This window comes from Amblyomma maculatum, chromosome 9 (assembly GCF_055883805.1).
Source record: "Amblyomma maculatum isolate TAMU_Amacu chromosome 9, ASM5588380v1, whole genome shotgun sequence".
NCBI lineage: Eukaryota > Metazoa > Arthropoda > Arachnida > Ixodida > Ixodidae > Amblyomma > Amblyomma maculatum.
Window position 1 is genome coordinate 93,800,436 of NC_139352.1, and position 22,496 is coordinate 93,822,931.

Consider the following 22,496-nt stretch of genomic DNA (forward strand, 5'->3'; position numbering starts at 1 on the left):
CAGAGCGGTAGAGTGCTGTGCTAGGAGCAAAAAACAAAATTAGGCTTTATCCGACGGCTCTTACAGGCCGGTCCTCATTTGGCTGACATCTCTAAGCAACCGTTCTCGCAGAAAAAAAAATATTGTCTTTGGAAACTGGCATCGAATGCCTCTTCAGCCATGTGCATAGTTGAGGTGCTGCGCACATTCCACATCGGTTCTTGGCCACATTGTGTGGTTCATTTTACCACTTTTAAAGAATTCGGCCATACGCAGGAATAGGATTGCATCAGCGCAGTAGCATATTCCACCATTCCGAGGTCAACGTTTTCTTTTTTTTTTAGAGGGGGGGGGGGGGGGCGCCTGCAACATACTCACACTGAATTCGATTACTTCGTCTAGTACATAAGTGTTCTGGTGATTTATATATCACTCTATTACAAGACATTCCGCTACTATATTGCTGCGCGAAGCAACCCCACGATTTACGTTTGTTCTCTCAAGCAATGCTGCCTACTAAATTTGAACTCTAAAATTTCAGAGAGCCCATTCTCGGCAATGTTATTCTCGTACTTTGCAATGACCAGTATCATTGCAGTTCTTTCCTTACGCCTGTGAGTAGAAACTGAGGCCAGAGAAAAGCGGTTGGACAGGATGACTTGGTGTTGCACATATCTACCTTAAGCGCACTAACAGTTTACGCGAAAGCCGCATAGTCTTCCCGTTCATATTGTCACCGTCAAACAGCCAGAACAGCCAAAGTAGGTTCACCCAGAATGTGGGGTTAATGAGCGAACGTACGTGGGCAAGGTGGCCGGGGGCTCGAGAGAGGAAGACGAAGAACGCCGGGTTGACTAGCATGACAAAGGCTAGCTAAAACGTCCGGTAATGGAGTCTGGCTGCATTACGGTGCTACGAGATTGATTAGGAATGCGGCAATATTAACTGCTGGTCTAGTGCGACAGCTTACCTTTAAGACCCTCACTTTCACATTTCGACGCTGTGCGTGAGGTCATTTTTATAGTTATGCTACTAGAAAAATGCTAGTGACCAGGTGGCTACATGGTCGGGCAACGATTAGTTGATAATTTGAGAAAAATTACCAGAACACATTTCAATACTGAATCAACTAGATCTGCCAAATTGGGCAGCACTTTTGTGATGAGATTCGAACCCACGGGGACCCTTCTTTACTGAGTCAAATGCGCTACACCTAGACAACGCCGGCATCTTAATGTGGCCTGGTTAAAACGACACTTGGAGGGCGCTGCGATCGTCATGGAGGACAGACCTGCTCATATTAGCTCCGTCGTTAATTCCCGCTTTCGCAGTGCTAATTAGTTTGGATCGAGAAGCTTTTAATACCACCGTGTTCGTGAAGGTATCCGCCATCATCCGATACCTGACTTTTATCAAAGGTGCGTCATTTTCGAATTAGCGGACTTCCTGATTCAGCGCCAAGAGGAGACGCTAGGCCGAAGCGAACCCAGGACTCGCTAGGCCTAGCCGGCCGTACTTCAGCCACGACATGGAGGATTCCGCCACCACTTCGGTGCATAACATCCAGATTTCCCCGATGAGCGTACAAGTAGCAGGAGAAGAAATTACCCCCGAGGAATTTCAACGCTCGCCCGGATGGCTGCACATCGGCGGGCACAGGAGCCGACCACGCCTGCAAGGAACGCCGAGTGAGTCTGCTTCTCAACCTGATACATTGAGCTCTTCTCAACCTGATACACCGAGCTCGCAGAAAAACCCTAAATTCATCAAGAGCGTTAGGGCCGCAGTTATTCGGGCGGCTCGCATGCCCCCCATGCCAGCCGAAGAAATTAAGATCGTCGTGCGTCCCCGCGGAGGGCTCGATATTTACAAGGCAGGAGCTGCATGCGTCACTACTGCCATCATGGTGGCAGCAGGAATTGAGGTGCCACATCGAGCTGAGGATACAGCGTGTCCCAATGCGCAACAGAACATAATGGTGATCAGCACTCCGAGCGAAGAGCGGGCGGAAAAGTATGCTCGAATTCAAGCTATTAATGTGCAAGGCAACACGTACCAAGTGAGTGCTTATGGAACGGCCGCCCACGACACAGTCAAGGGCGTGATCAGGGGCATATCACTCAAAGACAGCGAAGCTGAAATAATGCAGCAGGTCGTAACCAAGTACAACCCCCTCGCCGCGGGTGCGAAGCGTATCGGAAATACGACGACAGTCATCGTAGTGTTCAATGGTATCAAGGTTCCTAAGTATGTGCGATACGGATCCACGCTGTACCCATGCAGTCTCTACAAAAAGCAAATAGAAGTTTGCAAGGTATGCGGCAAAATCGGCCATAGGCGCGACGTGTGTCCTACACCAAACGCACGTGTGTGCCTTGCATGCGGTGCTTCTAATCCAAGAGAGGGCCACACATGTGTCCCCAAATGCAAGCTCTGCGGTGAGCAACACCCCACCGGGGACCGCGTCTGCAAAGCCAAATACAAAATTCCATATGTCGTGCGGCGACGGAGATGGGAACGCCGTAACGCCGAAGAACAGCAAAAGGAAGCAGTCGAACGCAGTAACGCCGAAGAACATCACAAGCATGCACTCGACTCAAGCGCGTTTCCTCGTCTCGGACGCTCTCACTCGCGCAGTGCTTACCGTAACGGATCCCGAAGGGCGTCGCGCAGCGCGTCGCGTGACCGTGACTCATCTCACAGGAACAAACGCGACGCTAAGCGTTCGCGCTCCCGTGACAGAATCAGTTGGGCGGACGCAGCAAAGGGCGAAGTTAAAAGCAGCAACGCAAGCTCTAACAGCGCCACTACTGGCCGAAGCACACAGAGCAGCTGGCAGGAATGGACTACCAGCCCCTACTACAAGGAACTCGAACAACTCCGTGTCGCCAACGCGACTCTGTTGGAAACCACGCGCCGGCTTACCCAAGAGCTAGCCGACGTCAAGAAAGAACTACAAGCACAGCGATTTCAGCCAACCATTGGCCCAGCTCAGTCACCCGAGACACTTACACCCTCCGTTATCCCCGAGAACACCGACACGCCATCCCATCAAGGTGGTACACAATCAATGGACATATCGCAAGACGAGCCCGAAGGGGAGAAAATCACTGACCCAACCCCCAAGAAACGAGCGCGCACCTCATCACGACAACATAAGGACCTAACCCAATTGGAAACTCAGCTCGAAACCAAAATTGAAGCGCTCACCAGCACCTATGCCGACACGGCTGCCGTCACGGACCAACGCCTGGCGCGGCTGGAGGAGCTAATCACCACGTCCTACGGAACCATACAGGAGCGCTTCGACTTCATTGAACAAACCCTCAAGCCCATAGTATGCAGCCCCATCTTTGCTGCGCAATTCGCAAACCACCCATATCTCCAAAAACAGACGCAAGCCTCAACTCCATCACAACCATGTCCCAGCCCCAAGCCACAATAGGATCGCTACCGGGCCTTACGGTCTGGCAGTGGAACTGCCACAGTTACAACAACAAGAGAGCAGTGCTGCAACAACACATCGCCACGGTAACCAAGAAACCTGACATCATTCTGCTGCAAGAAACGGTGACGGCGAACCCAACCCTCGCTGGGTATCGCGCTCACGTTAGCCCAGCGGAGGGACGAGGCGTCTGCACATTCGTCCGCAAAGGGCTCCCGTTCATTGAACATCAGCTCGGACACGGCCGCAGCAGGGTGGAATACACCTTCACCGAAATCATTCCAAGCAAACAACGGAAAAACAGCCTGTTCATAGCTAACATATACAGTAACCCCAAGCACCAAACACAAAAATTCAAGACCCTGCTACACACAGCCAGCACCCAAGCTAAAGGCAACACTTTGCTGATTGGAGGAGACTTCAACGCCTCCCATCGAGCGTGGGGTTACGTGAAAGACACGGCAAAGGGACGGGACCTACTACAGGATACCCTGGACCACGACTGCACCCTGATTACGGATCCCAATCATCCTACCCGAATCGGCAATTCCGTAGCACGAGACACCACACCAGACCTTACATTCATCAAGAACGACCACACTGGCAAAGTAACATGGCGCAACACCGGCGTTGACCTGGGCAGTGACCACTACATCCTCGAAATTACGATTCCCAATCAATTCCGGGGCAACACCATTACACACAAATTGACGGATTGGGACGGTTTCCGTAAGGGACGACCGACCACACCGCAAGACATCACAAACATTGAAACCTGGTCGGCAGAGCTCCGCGATGCAGTGCACTCGGCCACCAAGACCATTGAAACGGACGAGGACATCATAGCTATGGACAGTCGTCTGGCCCATCTCATCGAGGCCAAACGTTCGATACAGGCGCGCTGGAAGCGGCAACGGCTGAATCGCAAATTGAGAAAGAAGGTGGCCGACTTAAACAGGGCCATTCAACATCACTGCAAGGTCCTGTGCCGTCAGCAGTGGAACGAAGTCTGCAACCGAGCTGACGGGCAACTACATCGTGGTTGCACATGGAATCTATTTCGGCACCTCCTAAACGAAACTAAGACCAAGTCACACCAGCGCGATCGCCTGGCCTGCCTCATACACACCGCCACACAACAACGAGGAAAAGACTCCGTTATCAAGGCCCTGGAAGCCAAGTATCTGCCACACACGCCAACGGAAACCCACCCGCCATACGGGGGCTGCCGAACGCGTGGCTCGACCGAGACATTACCATGTCAGAGGTACGGGCAGCGCTGCACGAGCTCAACGCCCGCTCAGCAGCCGGCCCCGATCTTATTACCAACAAGATGCTACGTAACCTTGACTATGCATCGATCGAGGCCCTAACCCGCTACTATAACGAATGCTGGCGTTCGGGCAAGCTCCCCCGACAGTGGAAAACGGCAAGAACAATCCTAATCCCGAAACCGGGCAAGCCATCGGATATCGGCAACTTGCGTCCCATCTCGCTCACGTCCTGCGTGGGCAAGGTGCTTGAGCACGTGCTTTCCAACCGATGGCAGGAGTACCTGGAAAAGGAAAACCTATATCCGGATACGATGATCGGCTTCAGGCGCAGACTCAGCACACAAGATGCCATGCTACAACTTAAACAAGAAATAATCGACAACAAGACACGAGACAGCAAAGTAATTCTGGGACTTGATTTACAAAGCGCATTCGACAAAGTCAAACACTCAGCCATATTAGCACAAGTATCGAGACTCAACATGGGGGTAGCGAGCTACAATTACATCCAAGACTTCTTGACCAACCGCACGGTGGGACTGCACGCCGGAGACCTTAAGTTCCCCGAACACAAGCTCGGAAGCACGGGTACCCCGCAAGGTTCAGTCATCTCGCCGTTGCTCTTCAACCTTGTCATGATCGGGGTAGCGAGGGCAGTAGAGGGGACCGGCGTCCGGCATACGATCTACGCCGACGACATTACCCTGTGGGCGGCAGGCGGCACCGACGCCAGCATTGAGCAGCAGCTCCAAGAGGCTGTTACTGCCATCGAGCAACACCTTAACGGCACAGGCTATAGTGTGCTCGCCCGCCAAATCCCAGCTGTTCGTCCTCACACCATTACAACGGGGACGGAAACGCGCTCCCCCTCGGGAGTGCGATCACATAAAGATCGTGGCTGCATCGGGGCAGCGCATCCCCGAAGTTCCCAAGATCAGGGTCCTGGGCCTGCTACTAAACAAGAACGGCCGCAACGACGAGACCATCAACAAGATCACCACCAAGGCAATGGACGCTATCCGGCTCATACACCGAGTCTCGACACGATGGGCAGGCATGCGTGAAGACAGTCTTCTGCGCCTCGTCCAGTCGTTCGTGATCAGTCACATCGCCTACGTTGCGGCCTACCTCAACTGGCAGGCCGCTGACCGGACAAAGATAAACACGCTGATCAGACGGGTTTACAAGACGGCGCTGGGATTAATGGGGACCACGAGTACGGCTCGGCTCCTGCAGCTCGGCGTCCATAACACCTTAGAAGAAATAGCCGAGGCGCAGCTCACGGCGCAAATGGAGCGCCTCTCTACCACCAAGACAGGCCGCAGCATACTGACGTCCCTGGGTTACAATCCCCGAGCTCCCAGTCGGCAATCGTGCGATATCAGCGATGAGGCGTGGGCCCACATCCACGTGGACCCCATCCCGAAAAACATGCACCCCGAGTACAACCAAGAACGGCGGCAGGCGCGGGCCAAAGTCCTCGTCGAGCAACACGCCCAGGACCCGCACGCCCGGTTCGTGGACGCTGCGGAATACAAGCGAGAAGGATTCGTGGCAGTGGCCGTCGCGGCGGCTACCGGCATCAAAACAACGGCAGCGAGCGTGCGGTGCACGGACGCCACAGACGCCGAGGAGGTTGCCATCGCTCTGGCGATCTCGGAGGCCGAGTGTCGCACCGTGCTCAGCGACTCGAGGAACGCTGTGCGCAACTTTGCCAAGGGGCGAGTGTGCGCGCCGGCGGCCGCCATCATCAGTAAGCTCCAGCTTCAAGACCGCGGCAACACTATCCGCATCAAGTGGTTCCCGGCGCACGCGGGAGATTGTGCATCCTTACCGAATCACAACGAGACGGCCCATTCGGCGGCGCGAGCGCTTACCTTCCGCGCCCCCGAGAAGGACCGTTCCGAATGGTGGTTCGAAACAAAAGACAGAATGACCAGTTACGAGGAAGTGACAAAATTTTACCGCCTAGCTCGACGGACAATGCCGCCGCCTCACCCGGCACTTAGTCGGGAGGAGGCGGTCATCCTAAGGCAAATGCAAACCGGGTCACTCCTAGCCCCGGCAATGCTACACGTCCTCCACCCAGACATCTACACGAGTGATATGTGCAGTGTATGTCAAGTGGGTCCGGCGGACCAATGGCACATCATGTGGGACTGTGCCAGGTTCCCGACAGAAGCTGCATCCAGGACATACCCGCCGGAACTTCAAGATGCTGTGCAGAATACAGACAAGGACATGCAACTATGGGCCGTCCAGCAGGCCCGGGGTGCGCTCGAAAAGCACAAGCCTCACACCCACCACAAACGGGTCAAATGAGGTAGTGCAGAGTAGGGCTTAACCCCGGGTAGACGCTTGGCCAGCGTCACGACGCGTTAACCCGTCGTTTGCCGGCTCCCTAATAAAGTTATACATACATACATAAAACGACACTTCTTCTATATGTGGGGTTGTTTTTATGCGGTGTAGAAGATTGCGACTGTGTGCTAATTTGCATGTATACGACACGAAAACGGTACCGAAGTGAAAAACCAGTGCTCCCGCACCTAATTTTCATTTCGCCCTAACCACCCTAAATAGGCCATCATTCCTGCAGGCGGTTCAGCCGCCATAGCATCACTATTTCGGGATATTTTATAGACAAAAACGTGCGCTTCAAATGCAGCAACGCACCAAAGCAAAGAAAGATACGTCTTTTTTATTTCTACCCCCCTCCCCCCTCCCTTCGTTGTACACCCGCCCTGAAAAGGTACGCCTTACCTGGCTTGCTAACCTGAGTGCCGACGCACTGGTGCTCATAGGTAGGTCCGTCATGTAGAGTAGCGACACGCAAGAGAATGATAGCACCGGTGTCAGCATTACGTCGGGTGCCAGCAAGGACAGAGTTGAGAACATGACGATCATGAGCTGTGAAGAAGCAACAATAATGTTTGATTTATACCAAAATTCACCTTTCTTTCATTTTGATTTTCAACCGGAATGACCTAACACTGCTAGCAATCGATGACCCCGCCGCACTATTACAGGTGTGCTGTTTAGCGCATACTGACAGCTTCGAATGCTTGAACGTAACGCGAACGCATGCTGATCTCAAGGACGCAGTTTTGATCCCGGCCTCTAGGCAGAAAGTAATACACCCATGTGCTGTGCAATGTCAATGCAAGTTGAGGTGCCCCAGGTGGTCGAAATGATCCGGCGCTCTTCACTTCTGCGTCACTAATAGCATGAGTCGCTTCGGGACGTATAGACCCTACAAAACGAAACCGAAACCAAAACTTCCACTCCTTTTCATGGTCTTGATGGCTATAACTCTAAAGTAGACGCCGGCAAGACACCTGCTAACACCTCCTTTGCGCACGTAGACCTCGTCTGGAGCGGCGCGCATTCACAGTTCTCTTCGGCGCGATCGTTACACATCGCGGCTTATTTGCATCATCTGCCGCTAGCTGCAGCGCAATACCTCTAACCTAACCCCGACGTAAGCTCTTCTGCCACTCTCCCTTCAAGCTCCCGTACTGCCCTTTTCCGCTGATGCACTGCTCATCCTCCAGAATCCCTCTCATCCACCTTTCATTGCAATGAGCATGGCCAGTTCGGAATGACCAATAACGAGCACAATTTGTAAAATGTGACTCCTAGTGTCACTTTTACATGGTTTGGACAACCGTAAGCAACGCATGAGCCAACAATGTTTGCCCGATCATGTTATATGCGGCGCACTTGGACAAGCTCCACTTCTCCGTGCACTCAAAGGCGTGCTCTGCGGCTCTTGGCTCGCTTTTATGCCCCCGTCCCTTTTAAGATGGCACCATGGAGGTTTCATTCGATGGGCGCGCCTTCCACTCCAGCAGCTTTTTATAAATTCCTTGGATTACTGCTTATCTGGCGGTGTGAGGGCTCTTAATATTAGATATCCAATACACATGTCTAATAAAGTACAGGGAGACAAAGCTACGGCTGCTGCACATTAGTGGGTAATAGTAGGTGTTGAGCGAATGTCATGGCTATGGATTCCAGGCGATGTGCTTGTTTTGTTTCTCCTTTTTAGTGAATACGAAGAATATTTGACGGTATGGGATTACGCTATTTTTCGAGCATTACAAAAAAGCGTCGCGGTCTTCGTTCTTTACTAATTACTGTTTGATTTCTTTCGTATATATACATAACGGTGCCACTCATCTCTTTCGAGGACAATTTTTTTCGAGCGTGCAAAGAAAATGTGTAAAAATTAGCAGCCGTGGATCGAATACGTATTAGTCGCCGACTGCGCTTGAAACAAACCACTGAGCTTGTAGAAGAGTAGATGCAGTCCATGACGGCATCCAGCATGTTGGCACGTAGAATCCACTTCAGCTCCAGGTCCCTGTAACGCATCACGTTCTTCAGCAGAGCGTCTTCCCAGGCGTACATCTTCACCACGCGAATTGTGGAAATCAGGTCCGTGGTGGCCTTGAGACGTTCGTCACGAGCCTGAACTGCGTGCACCTGTAAGGTATTTAAGTTTGCTCTTCGCTATTCGGTGCTGTTTGTTATATCGGCTTGCATGCATTGCCATTTAATAGTAGCGCAAAATTGCGTCTTTATGCTTTACTTCCGGTAGCAGCAAGTCCATTAGAAATAATGCACGAGAGGTAATTTGCAACCGACCCTATGTGCAGCTCCTGCACAAAATATAGGCTCTTTGCTGCGCTGCCAGTGAAGATATAAAGATTTTTTGAAAAAATTCTTGAAAAGGGCTTTGAACAAAGTATTTTCCCATATTCTACAACTGCTCCATAACAACAATACGTCAGAAAATCCAACCGCATCAAGTTTGTAGTTTGTAGCTATTTTGAAAAAACACACCCATTGCTTTTCTATGGCCGTCTTAATTACTCTTCAGGAGCGCATGTCAAATAAACTTGAGAACACTTTTCAGTTTCTTGGAAACTTAGGCCATCTTCTTAAATATAAAATTCAATAAAGTATAGATAATCCCCACGTACCCGACAATTATTTTCAAAATTTTCGAACGCTGTCCGCTCGTACTGATTTCCAACTTTCTCTACTGTGCACGAGCACAGGCCCATACTTTAAAACCAAAGTTTTATTAAGCACCGCAAGCTCAGACCATGGCAATCAACATGTGCATGACGGTATCTCACAATATACCTCTGTTACCCCGCAGTAAGGAGTCTCTAGATAGTTGGACTTGTTAGCACGTCAGTCTCGTTTCACGAGAGCCTCAAAGGCTTGGACTGGGACTTGTATTCGGGAATAAAGCCTTTCTTTTTTTCCTTTGTTAGTCCGATGTTATATAACTGGTTAGGTCTCAACGAGACGAGAACCGGTAGACAAGCAATATTCTCATGATGGCGGGCATTATCTACGGATATATGCTGCACATGCTGATGCAAGAGAACAAAAAGCAAGCCTCTGGATTACAATTGCACACACGCGCACCACTGACATAGTTAGTCCTAGCACATGCAAGAGTTCTTATAATGGTCGCATCATGTATGTTCAGTCTTTGTGAAAAGTGTAGCGGCCACGGGGTTTACTTTTGAGCCCCTTCATGCGGCTTAGAAGGCATTTTCACTGTTTCTAACCTCTTCATGGTAGGATGATCTTTGTCATACCCTCTCCAACGCGAAAGACCTCCGCTAATGCTGAATCAGCGTCACTATGCGGCTCATAAGCAGAAGCCGAAGCTGTACATAAACTACACATATCACTTATATCAATGCACTGCCGTGCATTGCTCTACATTCATTGCATGGCTATACACGTTGGATATTCGCCCCGCCGTGGTGGTGCAGTGATTATGGCGCTCTACTACTGTGCCCAAGGATGCGGGATCAAATCCCGGCCACGGCTGCTGCTTTTCGATAGAGGCGAAAAGCAAGGCGCCCGTGTGCTGTGCGATGTCAGTGCACGTTAAAGAACCCCAGGTGGTCGAAATTTCCGGAGTCCTCCCCTACGGCGTCTATCATAGTCTGAGTCGCTTTGGGACGTTCAACCCACCAAACTAAACCAAACAAGCTGAATATTGTGGTTTCCTCATTTATCCATACATTTTGTGTATTCCTAATCCTGTGTAACCCCTCATGTAATGTCCCATCTGGGGGCCCTTGAAGTTCTAATAAATAAATAAATAAATCATTTTATTTACATTGTTTGCATGCCTAGGTTTGCATTGTAATAGTGAAAATATGCGTCCTCCATACGAGATAAAAAGGAGCCCTCATATCACTATGAAAGGGCAGCGCTGCTCACTGAAGTGTCATTTATGAACAGGTAACAGCCTACTTATGCTCAGCGTGCGTGGATCTTTTACAAATCGCAGGCGCTACGTTATCAACTTGTTGTTTCAAGTTGAGCCTGAGTTATGCTCTGCGATGTTTAATGCCAATTTATTATAATGGAAATTTTCTGTTGTTTTTATTTTCGTGTGCGAGAAACTTGATCAACAAGATACAGACGCAGCTGACTGCTGCAATATTTAGCTGTTCCGGTCCCAACGATAGTTTTTCATCTACAGATATATCGTTCCGACATTAAGGCAGGCTGCTGGGCTCTCCGGCACGTTAACGCTTCGCAACTCAGCACCGCACATGAAAGTGCGAGGAGAGTAGACGCAAACTGATTTAACGGCTTAAAACCTGACTAGGTATTCGGTACTCGTCGTGTCTTTTTCCTGCTTGTCCGGTATGTTGCGCTGAAGGTAGAAATAGTCGAGCATACTTTTCGCCGCGAAACCACACACCTTTATAACGTGAAGTTTTCTTTTTGATTTTGATTCGGGCGTCATTATTCAGCTCCCTTATCAGCCCCTATGTAGCACTGGTTTCGCCTCACAGGCAATTATGCTTTGAACGTATGGGCTATCGAGTGCGAGGTATTATTCCTTCTATTTTTGATGAAGGACAATCACTCCGTTATAGTAACCTTTCCTACCAGCATTGGCTAGCGCAAGTTCTGAAAAGCATCTGAGATCATTCACGGCTGAAGCGTAGGCTTCTGTATTGGACTGAAAGCGGAGCTACGGCAAACGCAGCTTATTGCCAGCTCCTTACTCACCTGCCTGCACCATATCCCGAACTTGATGTTCCACAGTCTCAAATTTCTCCAGACATTTAGACAAAAACAATAATATCCCCAGCATATCTCTGTAATGCCTTCGTTCACACCCTTGTAGCGTCGAAACACTTTCTCAATAGCCTAAAGTGGAGCAGTATTCTCCCCGACTGACTGTCCCCGTTAAATTTTCAGTTTTATTATGTTCCCATCCGTCTGCAGTGTCATGGTTGCATCAGCTAAACGGAATTATCAACCGGCGACAATCCGACACGCAAAAAAAGTTCCCAAAAACCTAATTGCGCTAGAAATTAAGCACTTTTTACTCTTTTTCTCCCTCTCAGCTGTTAGTTGAAAAGGGCCCAATATAAATGAATCGTAATGTCAAGGGTAGTCTTATGTCGGAACGCATAAGGAAATTTAAACCGGAGCACCAAGCAGGTTCCTTCTAAATTCTCTCTCAGTCGTGCGGTTGCGAAATGAAATTGATCTCGGCAGCAAGCGCAGGACAGCACTTATGCGGGGACAGCTTCTTCATTTGTAATTATTCTCATGCATATGTACGCAAAGTGACACATATGAAAAGAAATAAAGGAGGCGGACAGTACAATGGCTGCACTCGCTACCAATAAATGTTTGGTCTGGTTTGGTTTGTGGGGTTTAACGTCCCAAAGCGACTCAGGCTATGAGAGACGCCGTAGTGGAGGACTCCGGAAATTTCGACCATCTGGGGTTCTTTAACGTGCACTGACATTGCACAGCACACGGGCGCCTTGCTTTTCGCCTCCATCGAAAAGCGGCCAACGAGGCCGGGATTCGATCTCGCGTCCTTGGGAGCAGTAGTCGAGCGCCGTAACCACTGCGCCACCCCGGCGGGGTCCATCAATAAATGTGTCTCATCAGTCTACAAAAAGATGTCTGTTAGACTGTTGCCCGTTTCATTTAAAATACAACCACACAGCGTGTTGAAGTCAAAGTATAAGCACCTACCTGTCGGTAATGTTGACAATGTTTGTCGGTGTCAAAATATAGCGAATAGTAAAATTGCTGAGGCTTAGTGCTGGTGTAAAGAGGGCAGTACGTTTTCCAAAATGATAGTGAGGCCGGGAGATAGAAAACGGTCTGAGGGCAACACAGGGCATACGCAGAGAAACCAAAACGCACCCTTTCCGTGTCTACAATTCCGTCCCTCTAGAGAGGGTGCATTGAGGTATCCGTGCACCAATCTATTGACGACAGAAAAAAGGGTGCATCAGTGCCAGAACGTACCCTTTTTAGAACTTTCTGGGGGTAGTTAGCTATATAGACACAAAGCACCTTTTGAAAGTGCAATTTTGATTACAGAACATTTCTCCCTGCGTTCTTAACTGAGGTCCATATTCCTAGTTACCTACTATAAATGAGATCGCATGCTCAACTTACCCAAATGTGCTTCTGAAGCAACGAGGCTAAGAAGGGCATTAAGAGCACACCAAGATTCCACGCGGCGCAGCACAAGGCAGGCCCGGTACCGATGCGCACGGCCAGCATCCAGTACAGGAACGGAAGGGACAGCACTCCGAAGAGGGGCACCGGAAACACGAAGCAAAAGCTGCAGATCATCCAGCAGTCCACGCTGAGCAACGATGTCACCTGACCAACCGGATAACGAGCTTTGCTTTGGGCCGACATGGTGGTCACCTGGAACACACCGTGACACTCTCATCTCTCGGGAATTCTGCACAACTGATTCGTCAGGGGCAACCAAACGCCAAAGTCCGCGTGCTGCTCTGCAGCGTCGCACCAGCGATACGCGATCACTACGAACCTTTGTGAAGAGAAGCCCCTGAAGCATACCGCGTGCTCGGGCTCCAAAGGTGATCAGTAGGTCCATCTGGTAGGTCGAGACCAGAAACTCAAAGGTACTTGTAGCAGAAAACAGCAGCACAGCGGTCATTATTTCCGCTTTGCTGCTGCTCTCTATCAGCAACCTGCAAATTACGAGGTAAAAAACTAATGAAAGTTCAAGCTTTCATTCTAACCATGGAATTCTGGGAGTAAAAAAGAAGTAAAACAATTTGGTCTTCAATTATACTGCGCCATTTAGGCGACAGCGTTCATTGCTCCGGACTGCCAACTCTCCTCTCTTATACTTCTTTCCGTGCTAGTATCCTGCTACACATATAATTACTGATCTAGAATTTCTTCGCTTATATCTCACGCATACCTTTAACACACAGTCGTCTGGGGAAAGACACCTAGCGTAGATATAAAGCATCGCCTAACCAAACCGTATGAATGTGCCTCTGAGCCCTAGAGCAGCGTGCCTGACACAGAAGGTAAGAGTCGTGGAATGTTGATTCTGAGATCACGCTATAAACACGATTAAGCCTATAAGGGAGTAAAAAGGGAGTAGCATGTCATTTAGCGAAGTTCTTAACAGGGGCATGGTGTTCTCACAAGCCCTCGGATAGAGTTTCACCAATTACTATACGGAATGCTATACTTTGGAAACAGAACCATATTCATTCTCAAATAATATTTGTTTCATTTAATTAGTAATTATAGAAAGCGTTTAACCACTGCAATGGAAGTTTTGACGTTGCTCTTCTTGCGACGCGAAGCAACATACGCTTGTGCAATGCTGCCCTGGGACGGCCGCCACGACCGCAACTGACACGCCCCTTTCTCACTGTCTTACTTTCTAACTGGGTGCATCATGTTGTCGCTCCGGCCCCTCAGTGTTAGATCGCGGGATGTAGGCTTCGCCACTTTCCCTTCCTCCTCTCAAGTTCACGGAGAGATGGATGGACAAAAAAAGAGAAAAGCTTCTACTACAGCTCCGCGGCTGCTCCACCTCCTCAATGCTGAGACGCGCGCGTAGCCACCTTCTCTTTCTCCGCTTCACGTTCACGAAGAGAGAGAGAGAGTGAGCGGCTTCGGATAAACACCGGCGAAATCCGTGATTGCGGCTAGTAGTGCTACGCACTAAAAATTAGCTTTTCAAAAAATGTCTCGAATGGCCTCGTTTCAGCATAAGCTGTTTGGCGCCCGTTCCTGGGTTTCGTGTCGTCGTCTACGTCGCCGTTGTCCATAGTAAGTAGTTTTCTGTAATTGTACATACATCTCTTGCTCGAATTCTTTGTCTAAACCTGTCGAAAAGATCAAATTTCTCATTAGGAAGTACCATAATAATCGCCAATTTTTTTATTACCTGGACGAAAAGTGTGTGACTTCGAGACACACTCTCACGCCGGTGCGGGTGAACACGACTGTTGCTTCCCACCACGACGCCTTCACGCGTGGTCTGACGACGGATCTGAAGCAGCTGTCAGCAAAGCGGAACCGCCTGATTGTGCTGCACAACGGTAACGAGGACGGCCTCGTCGACGGTTGCTTAGACATCTTCGGCGGCAAAACAACCAGCGACTACCATGCGGGCATTGGCAGCACCCGCTTCAAGAGGTACGTTTATGCTGTTCTGAAGAGATTACCGCTTGGAAGAAGCAATGCCTACGACGGGCTTCTCGCAAGAAAATAGTACATGACTGGTTAACAACGAAATGGGTTATTTAGCATCAAAAAATGCTGAAAAAGGATCTCCAGAACCATGTGGCTTCTGTAAAGCCGCCATGCATAAAGTATTGTGTTTACATCACAGACGAATGAGTAGGGTGCATTATGCTGACGCTTCCGCCTTAACACTGTGAGCTCAATTCATGGTTATCATATAAGCGTGGAGTGGAAGCCAGAAATGCCACATTTAACGTGACATATTTACAAGTTTCCCTGAGAAAAGAAGCCTCCAAGGTGACAGCAAAACACTCGACAAGTGTTGTAAGGCATGTGATCGATATTAAAATGAGTTTATGAAAGAGAGCAGTGGCAGTGCACATGTGCAGCCCATCAGCATCTGTCTCGATGAAGATGACATGTTCTCCCGAGTGGTACATTCGATGTAGAGCCCCTAGACGATTTGTAAGGCTAGCACCTATTCACCAGTGTCCTAAAAGTACTGGAACTCCATTGTCCCAGTGCTGATCGTCTTACTGTTGAAAAAATATCGCTCTAATTTGCTGTCCTTGATTCAGTAGTGTGTGATGTCTAGCTGGTTCTGCAAGATTGCCTTCAGATAGAGCACTGAACACGAAAAATGCTGCTCTGTGTTTTATTCCTGACCCCATTTGCTCAGCGTCGTATGTATGTCGTATCTCTGGCTCAGTTCCGACTGCATTCAGGTACAGCAGCCAGCACTACAAAAACTGCTTCATTGTTCGATTCTTCACCTCAATTGCTGTGATTAACTTATTGGTGTGTGTGCCATATACCTAGCCTGGTGCTCACTAAATTCAGGTATAGCAGTGAAAACAAGTAAACCAGTTTGAGTTTTTCATTCCTAATCTGATTAACTCAGCAGTGTCTACCTTGTAGCTACCTCAGCCAATATCGCCTTATGATGTAACAGCGAGCACGGAAAAAGCTGTCTCAATGTTTTATTGACGATCTCATTTTCCGCGATCATCACGGGGTAAAATGGGCAAATTTAATGTCATTTCCAAATCAGTTTAGTTTCCTTCATGAAGCGCCACATTTCTTGTGCGGCGTTATATAGGGAATAAAAGTGTCATTCAGAATGAGTCCTTTTCTGGAAATACACAGTACATGAAAGAACGAGATGCATCCACTTGACCCCTGCAAACTTCTTAACCTCATCCGCCCACCTAACCTTTTGCCGTCCCCTGCTACGCTTTCCTTCCCATGGAATTCAATTTGTTACCTTACGCGACCTTTCTTCGCGCTACATGCCCTGCCTATGCCCATCTCTTCTTCTAGATGTCCAGTAGAACGTCATTAACTCGAGTTATTTCTCTGACCCACTCTGCACGCTTCCCATCGCTAAAGTTAATTCTGCAATTTTCCGTTTCATTGCTCTGTGCGTTATACTCAGCTTAAGTAGAACCCTTTCTGTTAGCCTCCACGTTTCAACCTCATAGGTGCGTACAGGTAAGATGCGGCTGTAATATTCTCTTGGGCGATACCGTTTAGCTGCTAGTCATATTGTGCGAGTATTTGCCAAATATGCTCCATCTCAATCTTGTTTTCCTAGTTATTTCCCTTTGATCCGCAGTTACTACTTCCAGTGAGTTAACTATTGTAAATTTTTGCTCTTTCCCGAGGCTGATGAACATTGCTTTAGCCTTCAGCATATTAATTTCAGGCCTACCTGTCTGCTTTTCCTGTTTAGTTCATCAATCATTGTTTGTTTTTCATCCTTGATTTACCTAGCAAGGCAATGCCATGAGCGAATCGCAGATTACTGAGGTACTCTCAATCAACCCTTAGCTCTAACTGTTCTCATTCCAACTCTCCGAATACTTCCTATAAGCTCCTATGCTCCTCTTCTCTTCCGCTCCTCTCGTTCCCTATACTTACTCTCGAGGAACTCCACAGAAATAAAGCAAGGCGACTGTCTGTCACCAACATATGCAAAGTCCTCCACTACTTAAACCGTACCGGTCATCGCTTACGAAGGGAGGAGTAAAAGCATTTGTGGAATGATCAACTCTCAGGCTGCTTCCACTACTGAGGCACATGAAGTTCAGAGGACCGCGACAAAGAACGCTACAAAGCGATGCAAAAGGGAAATCGAGCATAGAGTGCTTACTTACTCGATCGCAGGTATCTTTGCGAACAGGCAGGCGTAATATGCCACAGTTGACAACACTATTCGCAAGATGTCCATCCTGAGTACTTTGAAGAGGGTGAGCATGAACGCTGTGCGGCTTCCTGGTGCACTTCGGCTTGGAAAAGCGATTTGAAACTCGACTCAACATACATTATGGCATTATTAAGGAGGCATCTGCCTTTGACACCTATGTTTTAAAATACGTGATTCTTCAAAAAGAATACCCTTTATGGGGCATTCATTTGTAGCACTGCACGAAATCGAAACTACGTAACTACACACGATCCGCGCAATGACACGGAGCAAGTGACTACAGAATTTCTCCAGCCATTTGCCAAATAAAGTTTACATACTGGGATTTTGCGCCTAGCACAAGAGAGAAATAACCACATAGGGAAATAACCACACCATAAATAACCACAGAGAAAGAAAGAAAGAAAGAAAGAAAGAAAGAAAGAAAGAAAGAAAGAAAGAAAGAAAGAAAGAAAGAAAGAAAGAAAGAAAGAAAGAAAGAAAGAAAGAAAGAAAGAAAGAAAGAAAGAAAGAAAGAAAGAAAATGCTACATCACACAATATATGGACACATCAGAGGATTCATAAAGACGTGCCTTTTTTTACTCGTCATTATTAGGCGTTGAATTTCTTAACCTCTGCAGAAAGGAAACTGAATGTTTAATATGCACTAGTCATTATTTCTTAACGCTGCAGGAACCACCTCCCGAGTTTTTCTATTAATCTTGTTACACAACCTGGTCGTTACCGTTTCAAATGGTCGTCAATTGAAAGTTTACGCTCTGTTTTTCCGTGTCACGCATCACATGTGTTTACTGTGGCCAGCTGCTGCTTGTTCTGAGGGTAATTAATAACTTAAACTAAATTTACATATATTTTGTTCCACCCCTGCGTTTGTTATTGATAATCTAACCGGCTAGGAAATGTGAATATCCGAACCAGTGAATAAATCCATGCTCAAGGAGAGTGAACCGACGTAACTGGGTACAAGAATCCGAATCGTATGAACACAGGAACTATCAACTGTAGGTTCTGAGGAATAAATAGTTTTCTTGTCTTGCTGAAAATACTTGTAGACAAAACAACTTGTAGACAAAAGTTGTTTTAGACAAAACAACTTTTGTCTAAAATACTTGTAGACAAAACAACAGGCTAGAAGCGCTTTACGTACTCCGAATTAAATACTGTGTTATGAGGTATATTTTAATGCCTAAAGCAACGATTGAAAAATCAGAACGGCAAAGCGCAGCAGCGCGCATTTGGTATTTCCGCTGCTGCCTTGCCTTGAGGGCCTATTTTGCCTGCCAACTTCGTTAATGTTTACTGTAACAATATCTTTAGAGCTAAAGTTACGATTAATTTCTCTAGCGTTAATCATTTGCGATAGTCTTCATTCACTGTCGTCGCTAAAGATCAAGTAGGGTACAAAGTTCAAAGGCTCAAAGCCTAACTATAACTCGTGGGAGACTAGCCATGCATATTTGCTATCAGTGCCTATAATAATTAGCGTCAATCTAAATGGCTAAATCTGTGTAATCTCATTTAGCCAGCGTCTTCTAGTATAACCGTGCGATGTCACAGGCGTTGCTTGACTACGCGATGCCATGTTTATCCAAAATGATGCACAATTCAGCGAAGCTGTCAGCAAACATGAGGTGACAGCAGCAGCACTCATGTCAAAATATTTGAAACATAAAATGATGGCGATCTTATTTGGTACGACCATACCGTCTGTGCAGTATACTTACCTCGCTGAAAGGCAGGTAGCGAGAGTTCGGACCAGTTCCTTGCAACGCATTCCTCTACGCAGCACTGGCAGTTCAGCCGTGGCTGATGCATCTTTATTAAACGTTTCTTTGAACAACCTGCAGTCATGAAATAACGGCAATAATGCATTGCAAGTAATAATGCAATTGGTGGTGCTAGTGTACATTGGTGCCTGAAAACTTAGCAGTGGTTTAGCTCCGGTTAAATCTATTTGAGTTGCGAAAGCAACAGCTGCATAGCTACGCTTAGGCATAGCTTAGGCTTAGTGATGCGCAGCTAACGCCGGCTGTGGTTATGATGTCACTCTTCCGGCACCGGCGGAGTGCGCTGCCGCGACGGCAGCTCCGGCGCACCAGCTGCTGCCTCTGACATCACACGGCTCCTCGCGCATGCGCAGCTTGGCCCACGCTGTGCCACGCGAAATGGCTCGACGACTGGCGTAATGTTGCTTTCGCAACAATATTTTAGTATTTCCTTAAATAAAAAGACCCAGACGTCTGTAAGTGCTATCTGGATATGTGGTACCGCCTGTGAATCGCCACTAGAGAGTTGAGCTCGAATTTTGCATATTTTACCTTCATAGCTCCCCCCCCACCCCTCATAAGAAAAAAAATCCTAAATGCGACTGGTTCCTTTGACACTAGGCTCCTGACCCAAATATCCCAGGTTCGATCCCGGACGTGATGGCCGTATTAGCGTTTAAGCACTAATACGCTCACCGCCGGCGACCAAGAATTTTTGTTCCATTCTTTCTTGTTCGTACCGTAAGTTTCCCATCACGAAGCAACTAGTCGAAGCGGATTCGAAATGCTCGGGTGCGAACCCGGTGACTTGGATTCAGTAGACTAGCGTCAAAAGGGCGGACAGTCAACGTTTGAACCGCTGCACACATTTCGATAAACTCTTCACAGATTTCTTATCTTCCTCTTATTAGAATATGTTCTAAGTTTCATCACCTTAGCGCAAAAAGAAAAAACATGTAGCTGCGATAATAAGTAATTAAGTGTGTCAGCTTAGGAAAACTATCATTTCAAAAGTCATGAATATGTACCAACTTTTTGTGCTTAGATAAATTCTAGATAGTTAGTTGTGCAGAATAAGGCCAGTTGCGTGTTCCTAATGATAGTTTAGTAAAAATATAAGCCTTTAAAAATGAGAACGCTAAAAACAAGCATTCTAACTTGGGGATACACTCCACGTCCAGTTTCTTTCCCACTATGAGGCTGCGTCTTGAAATCAGCGTTTATAGGCGCTTTCGGTAGTTAGTGAATTCCATCTCACAGAAAAATCAATTGTAATTTTTCCGCTGCGGACACGACAAGCAACCTGGTGATAAGCTTCTTTCATACAGGCGGAATCCAAAACAGCAGACATTTCAAAACAATTTTTTGTGCGTATACGTAATTCTTGGATTTAGTACCGCATCCCCCCGTGATGGCTGAACCACTGCGACGGGTGCTTTCGCTCGTTGTTTAGGCGGGGTTAAACATCCCCCATTTCATGAAGCTTATGCCGCATCGCGCTACAAGTAGGGATAGGTATACCAATGGCAGCCATCATCAAGCACGTCGTTGCGCCAGATGCCACAGTGTAACCTCTGCCACTTGACGCTGCGCTTTCCAGATGGGGCCGCATGGACAGCTGAAAGCCTGACTTGGATCAGGACATAAACACCCCACAGTCGATTCCTCAATTTTAAGTAATGCCTGTTCCTGCTCGAGAAGAACATACCGCGTTACAACAAGATATCTTTAGTGCTAAAACCTGGTGCACTATAAATGTCCTCTTTGTAAACACGACCAGAACAAAAGTTCTTAGATTTTTTTTTACAAGCACGCTTTTGTTTACTTTTATTATTTTGGCCGCGGTGATAACCTGAACAAAACGAAATAAAAAGAGAACGTGCACTCGTACACGAAGTGTCATCAACGTGTGAACTGTAGAATTAATGTGTTAGCAATAACAGGGTGGTCGTGCAAAAAGCATCTATACAAACTGTGTACAAAATGTTCTACAAAAAGGAGTTATCCGAATTGACGGTAGCTGCTAACTCAAGATTCTCATTTCAGATTTCAGAATAAGGAAAGAACGAGCTAGTGTGGGTGTGTAGAATGTGAGATTCTGAAGATTGGGCAGTCCATTTCTAACTAGCGACAGCCAGTTCACAAATTCAGCAAAAAGTATACAATCATATTGTAGTAAAACGAGCTTATGGCCAATTTGGTTACTTAGTTTCCACACAGCGAATTTTCATGTCGTGTGTGTTGTTTTCCTTCCATTGTGCTCTCTTTTTTCGCGCTGCAGTAGAGGGTTTACAAAAGTACGTCTGCCAACCATGAGCGGCACGCTGATCCCGCTCTGGTCGCCATATTTTGTTCGCTTCATCCGTTCGCTTCTAGTCCGTCCGTCAGCGCTCGCCATTCTGTTCGCGCTTTTCACGTTTTAACCTAGTGTGCTGTGCTTGGACCTCTCTTCGGTTTCTGTTAGCAACGCCTAGAAGCGTATTTTGACAGCCGAGACGTGGCGGGACCCACCAGCCACGCTGCCGAGCGCAGTTACAAATTGCTCTATGAGTCGTGTATGAGCCCCTCGGCAATCCGCAGCGTCATCCCTATCCAGGTACAGTATCCAGAGTTCTGTAATGTGGATTTTTTTTTATCTGTGCGCCTTTGCTGTTTACTTAATCGCCTATGAGAGATCATCGCGAGTATGTTTGCTTTGTTTGCGCAATCACCGTCGCTCATCCCACTGGAAGATACTTGGTTGGTGAAATGAGCGAGGATGCATTTTATTTTATGATAAAAGGATCGTGCGTAATTTGACGTAAGTTGGACTGGCGCTTAGCACTTTCCTTCCAATGCCGTCGACGCAGTAGTTGGCATTAGTCTCGGAAATAATCGGGGTCTGCGTAAAAAAAAAATGCCATGGTAATTTGTGCTTCCAGTGATTGAATATTGATTGGTGTGCGATAGGCGATGACGAGTTAATAAAATATTTGTAAATAATTGATTAATTGATGAAATAAAGAAACCAAAGAAAGGAAAAATTGGAAAGTAACGCTTTAAAGGTGACAGAATGAAAAACCAGTGCTTGGTGATGCTAAGGAAGAAAATTTAGAATGTGTAATTTATTAATTGAAATAATTGAAGAATGTGTTCAAAAGTGTCAAATTGCTCAGAATGGAAAGCCGATTGTTACTGACACATGCGTATTGGTGTATAAAAATATAAAACGTCAAATAAAATAAAAATAAAGAAAGAAATGATTGAAATATAACATAACATACATAACATAGA

At 47.5% G+C, this 22,496-nt stretch overlaps 2 protein-coding genes across 2 annotated transcripts in view; one reads left to right on the top strand and one right to left on the bottom strand.

Moving 5' to 3' along the window:
- Positions 1 to 19,303, bottom strand: part of LOC146179756 (ATP-binding cassette sub-family C member 3-like) — a 109,163-nt gene extending 89,860 nt beyond the window's left edge. Inside the window, exons 1-6 of the mRNA XM_084579330.1 lie at positions 19,182 to 19,303; positions 17,406 to 17,537; positions 13,565 to 13,727; positions 13,180 to 13,437; positions 8,983 to 9,186; positions 7,462 to 7,608 (exon numbers count right to left, since the gene is read on the bottom strand). Of these exons, the coding sequence (XP_084435456.1) occupies positions 7,462 to 7,608; positions 8,983 to 9,186; positions 13,180 to 13,437; positions 13,565 to 13,727; positions 17,406 to 17,537; positions 19,182 to 19,231 (954 nt within the window). The 5' untranslated portion in view covers positions 19,232 to 19,303. The remainder of the gene's footprint in view (positions 1 to 7,461; positions 7,609 to 8,982; positions 9,187 to 13,179; positions 13,438 to 13,564; positions 13,728 to 17,405; positions 17,538 to 19,181) is intronic.
- LOC146179757 (uncharacterized) lies at positions 1,793 to 4,118 on the top strand. Its single transcript, XM_084579613.1, has one exon. It carries the CDS (start codon positions 1,793 to 1,795, stop codon positions 3,422 to 3,424), a length of 1,632 nt encoding a protein of 543 aa, XP_084435739.1. The 3' UTR covers positions 3,425 to 4,118.
- Positions 19,304 to 22,496: the final 3,193 nt, after the last annotated feature.

What these genes read in the sequence shown, in the direction of transcription:
- LOC146179757 (XM_084579613.1), top strand. Translation starts at nt 1,793, where the DNA reads ATGCCAGCCGAAGAAATTAAGATCGTCGTGCGTCCCCGCGGAGGGCTC.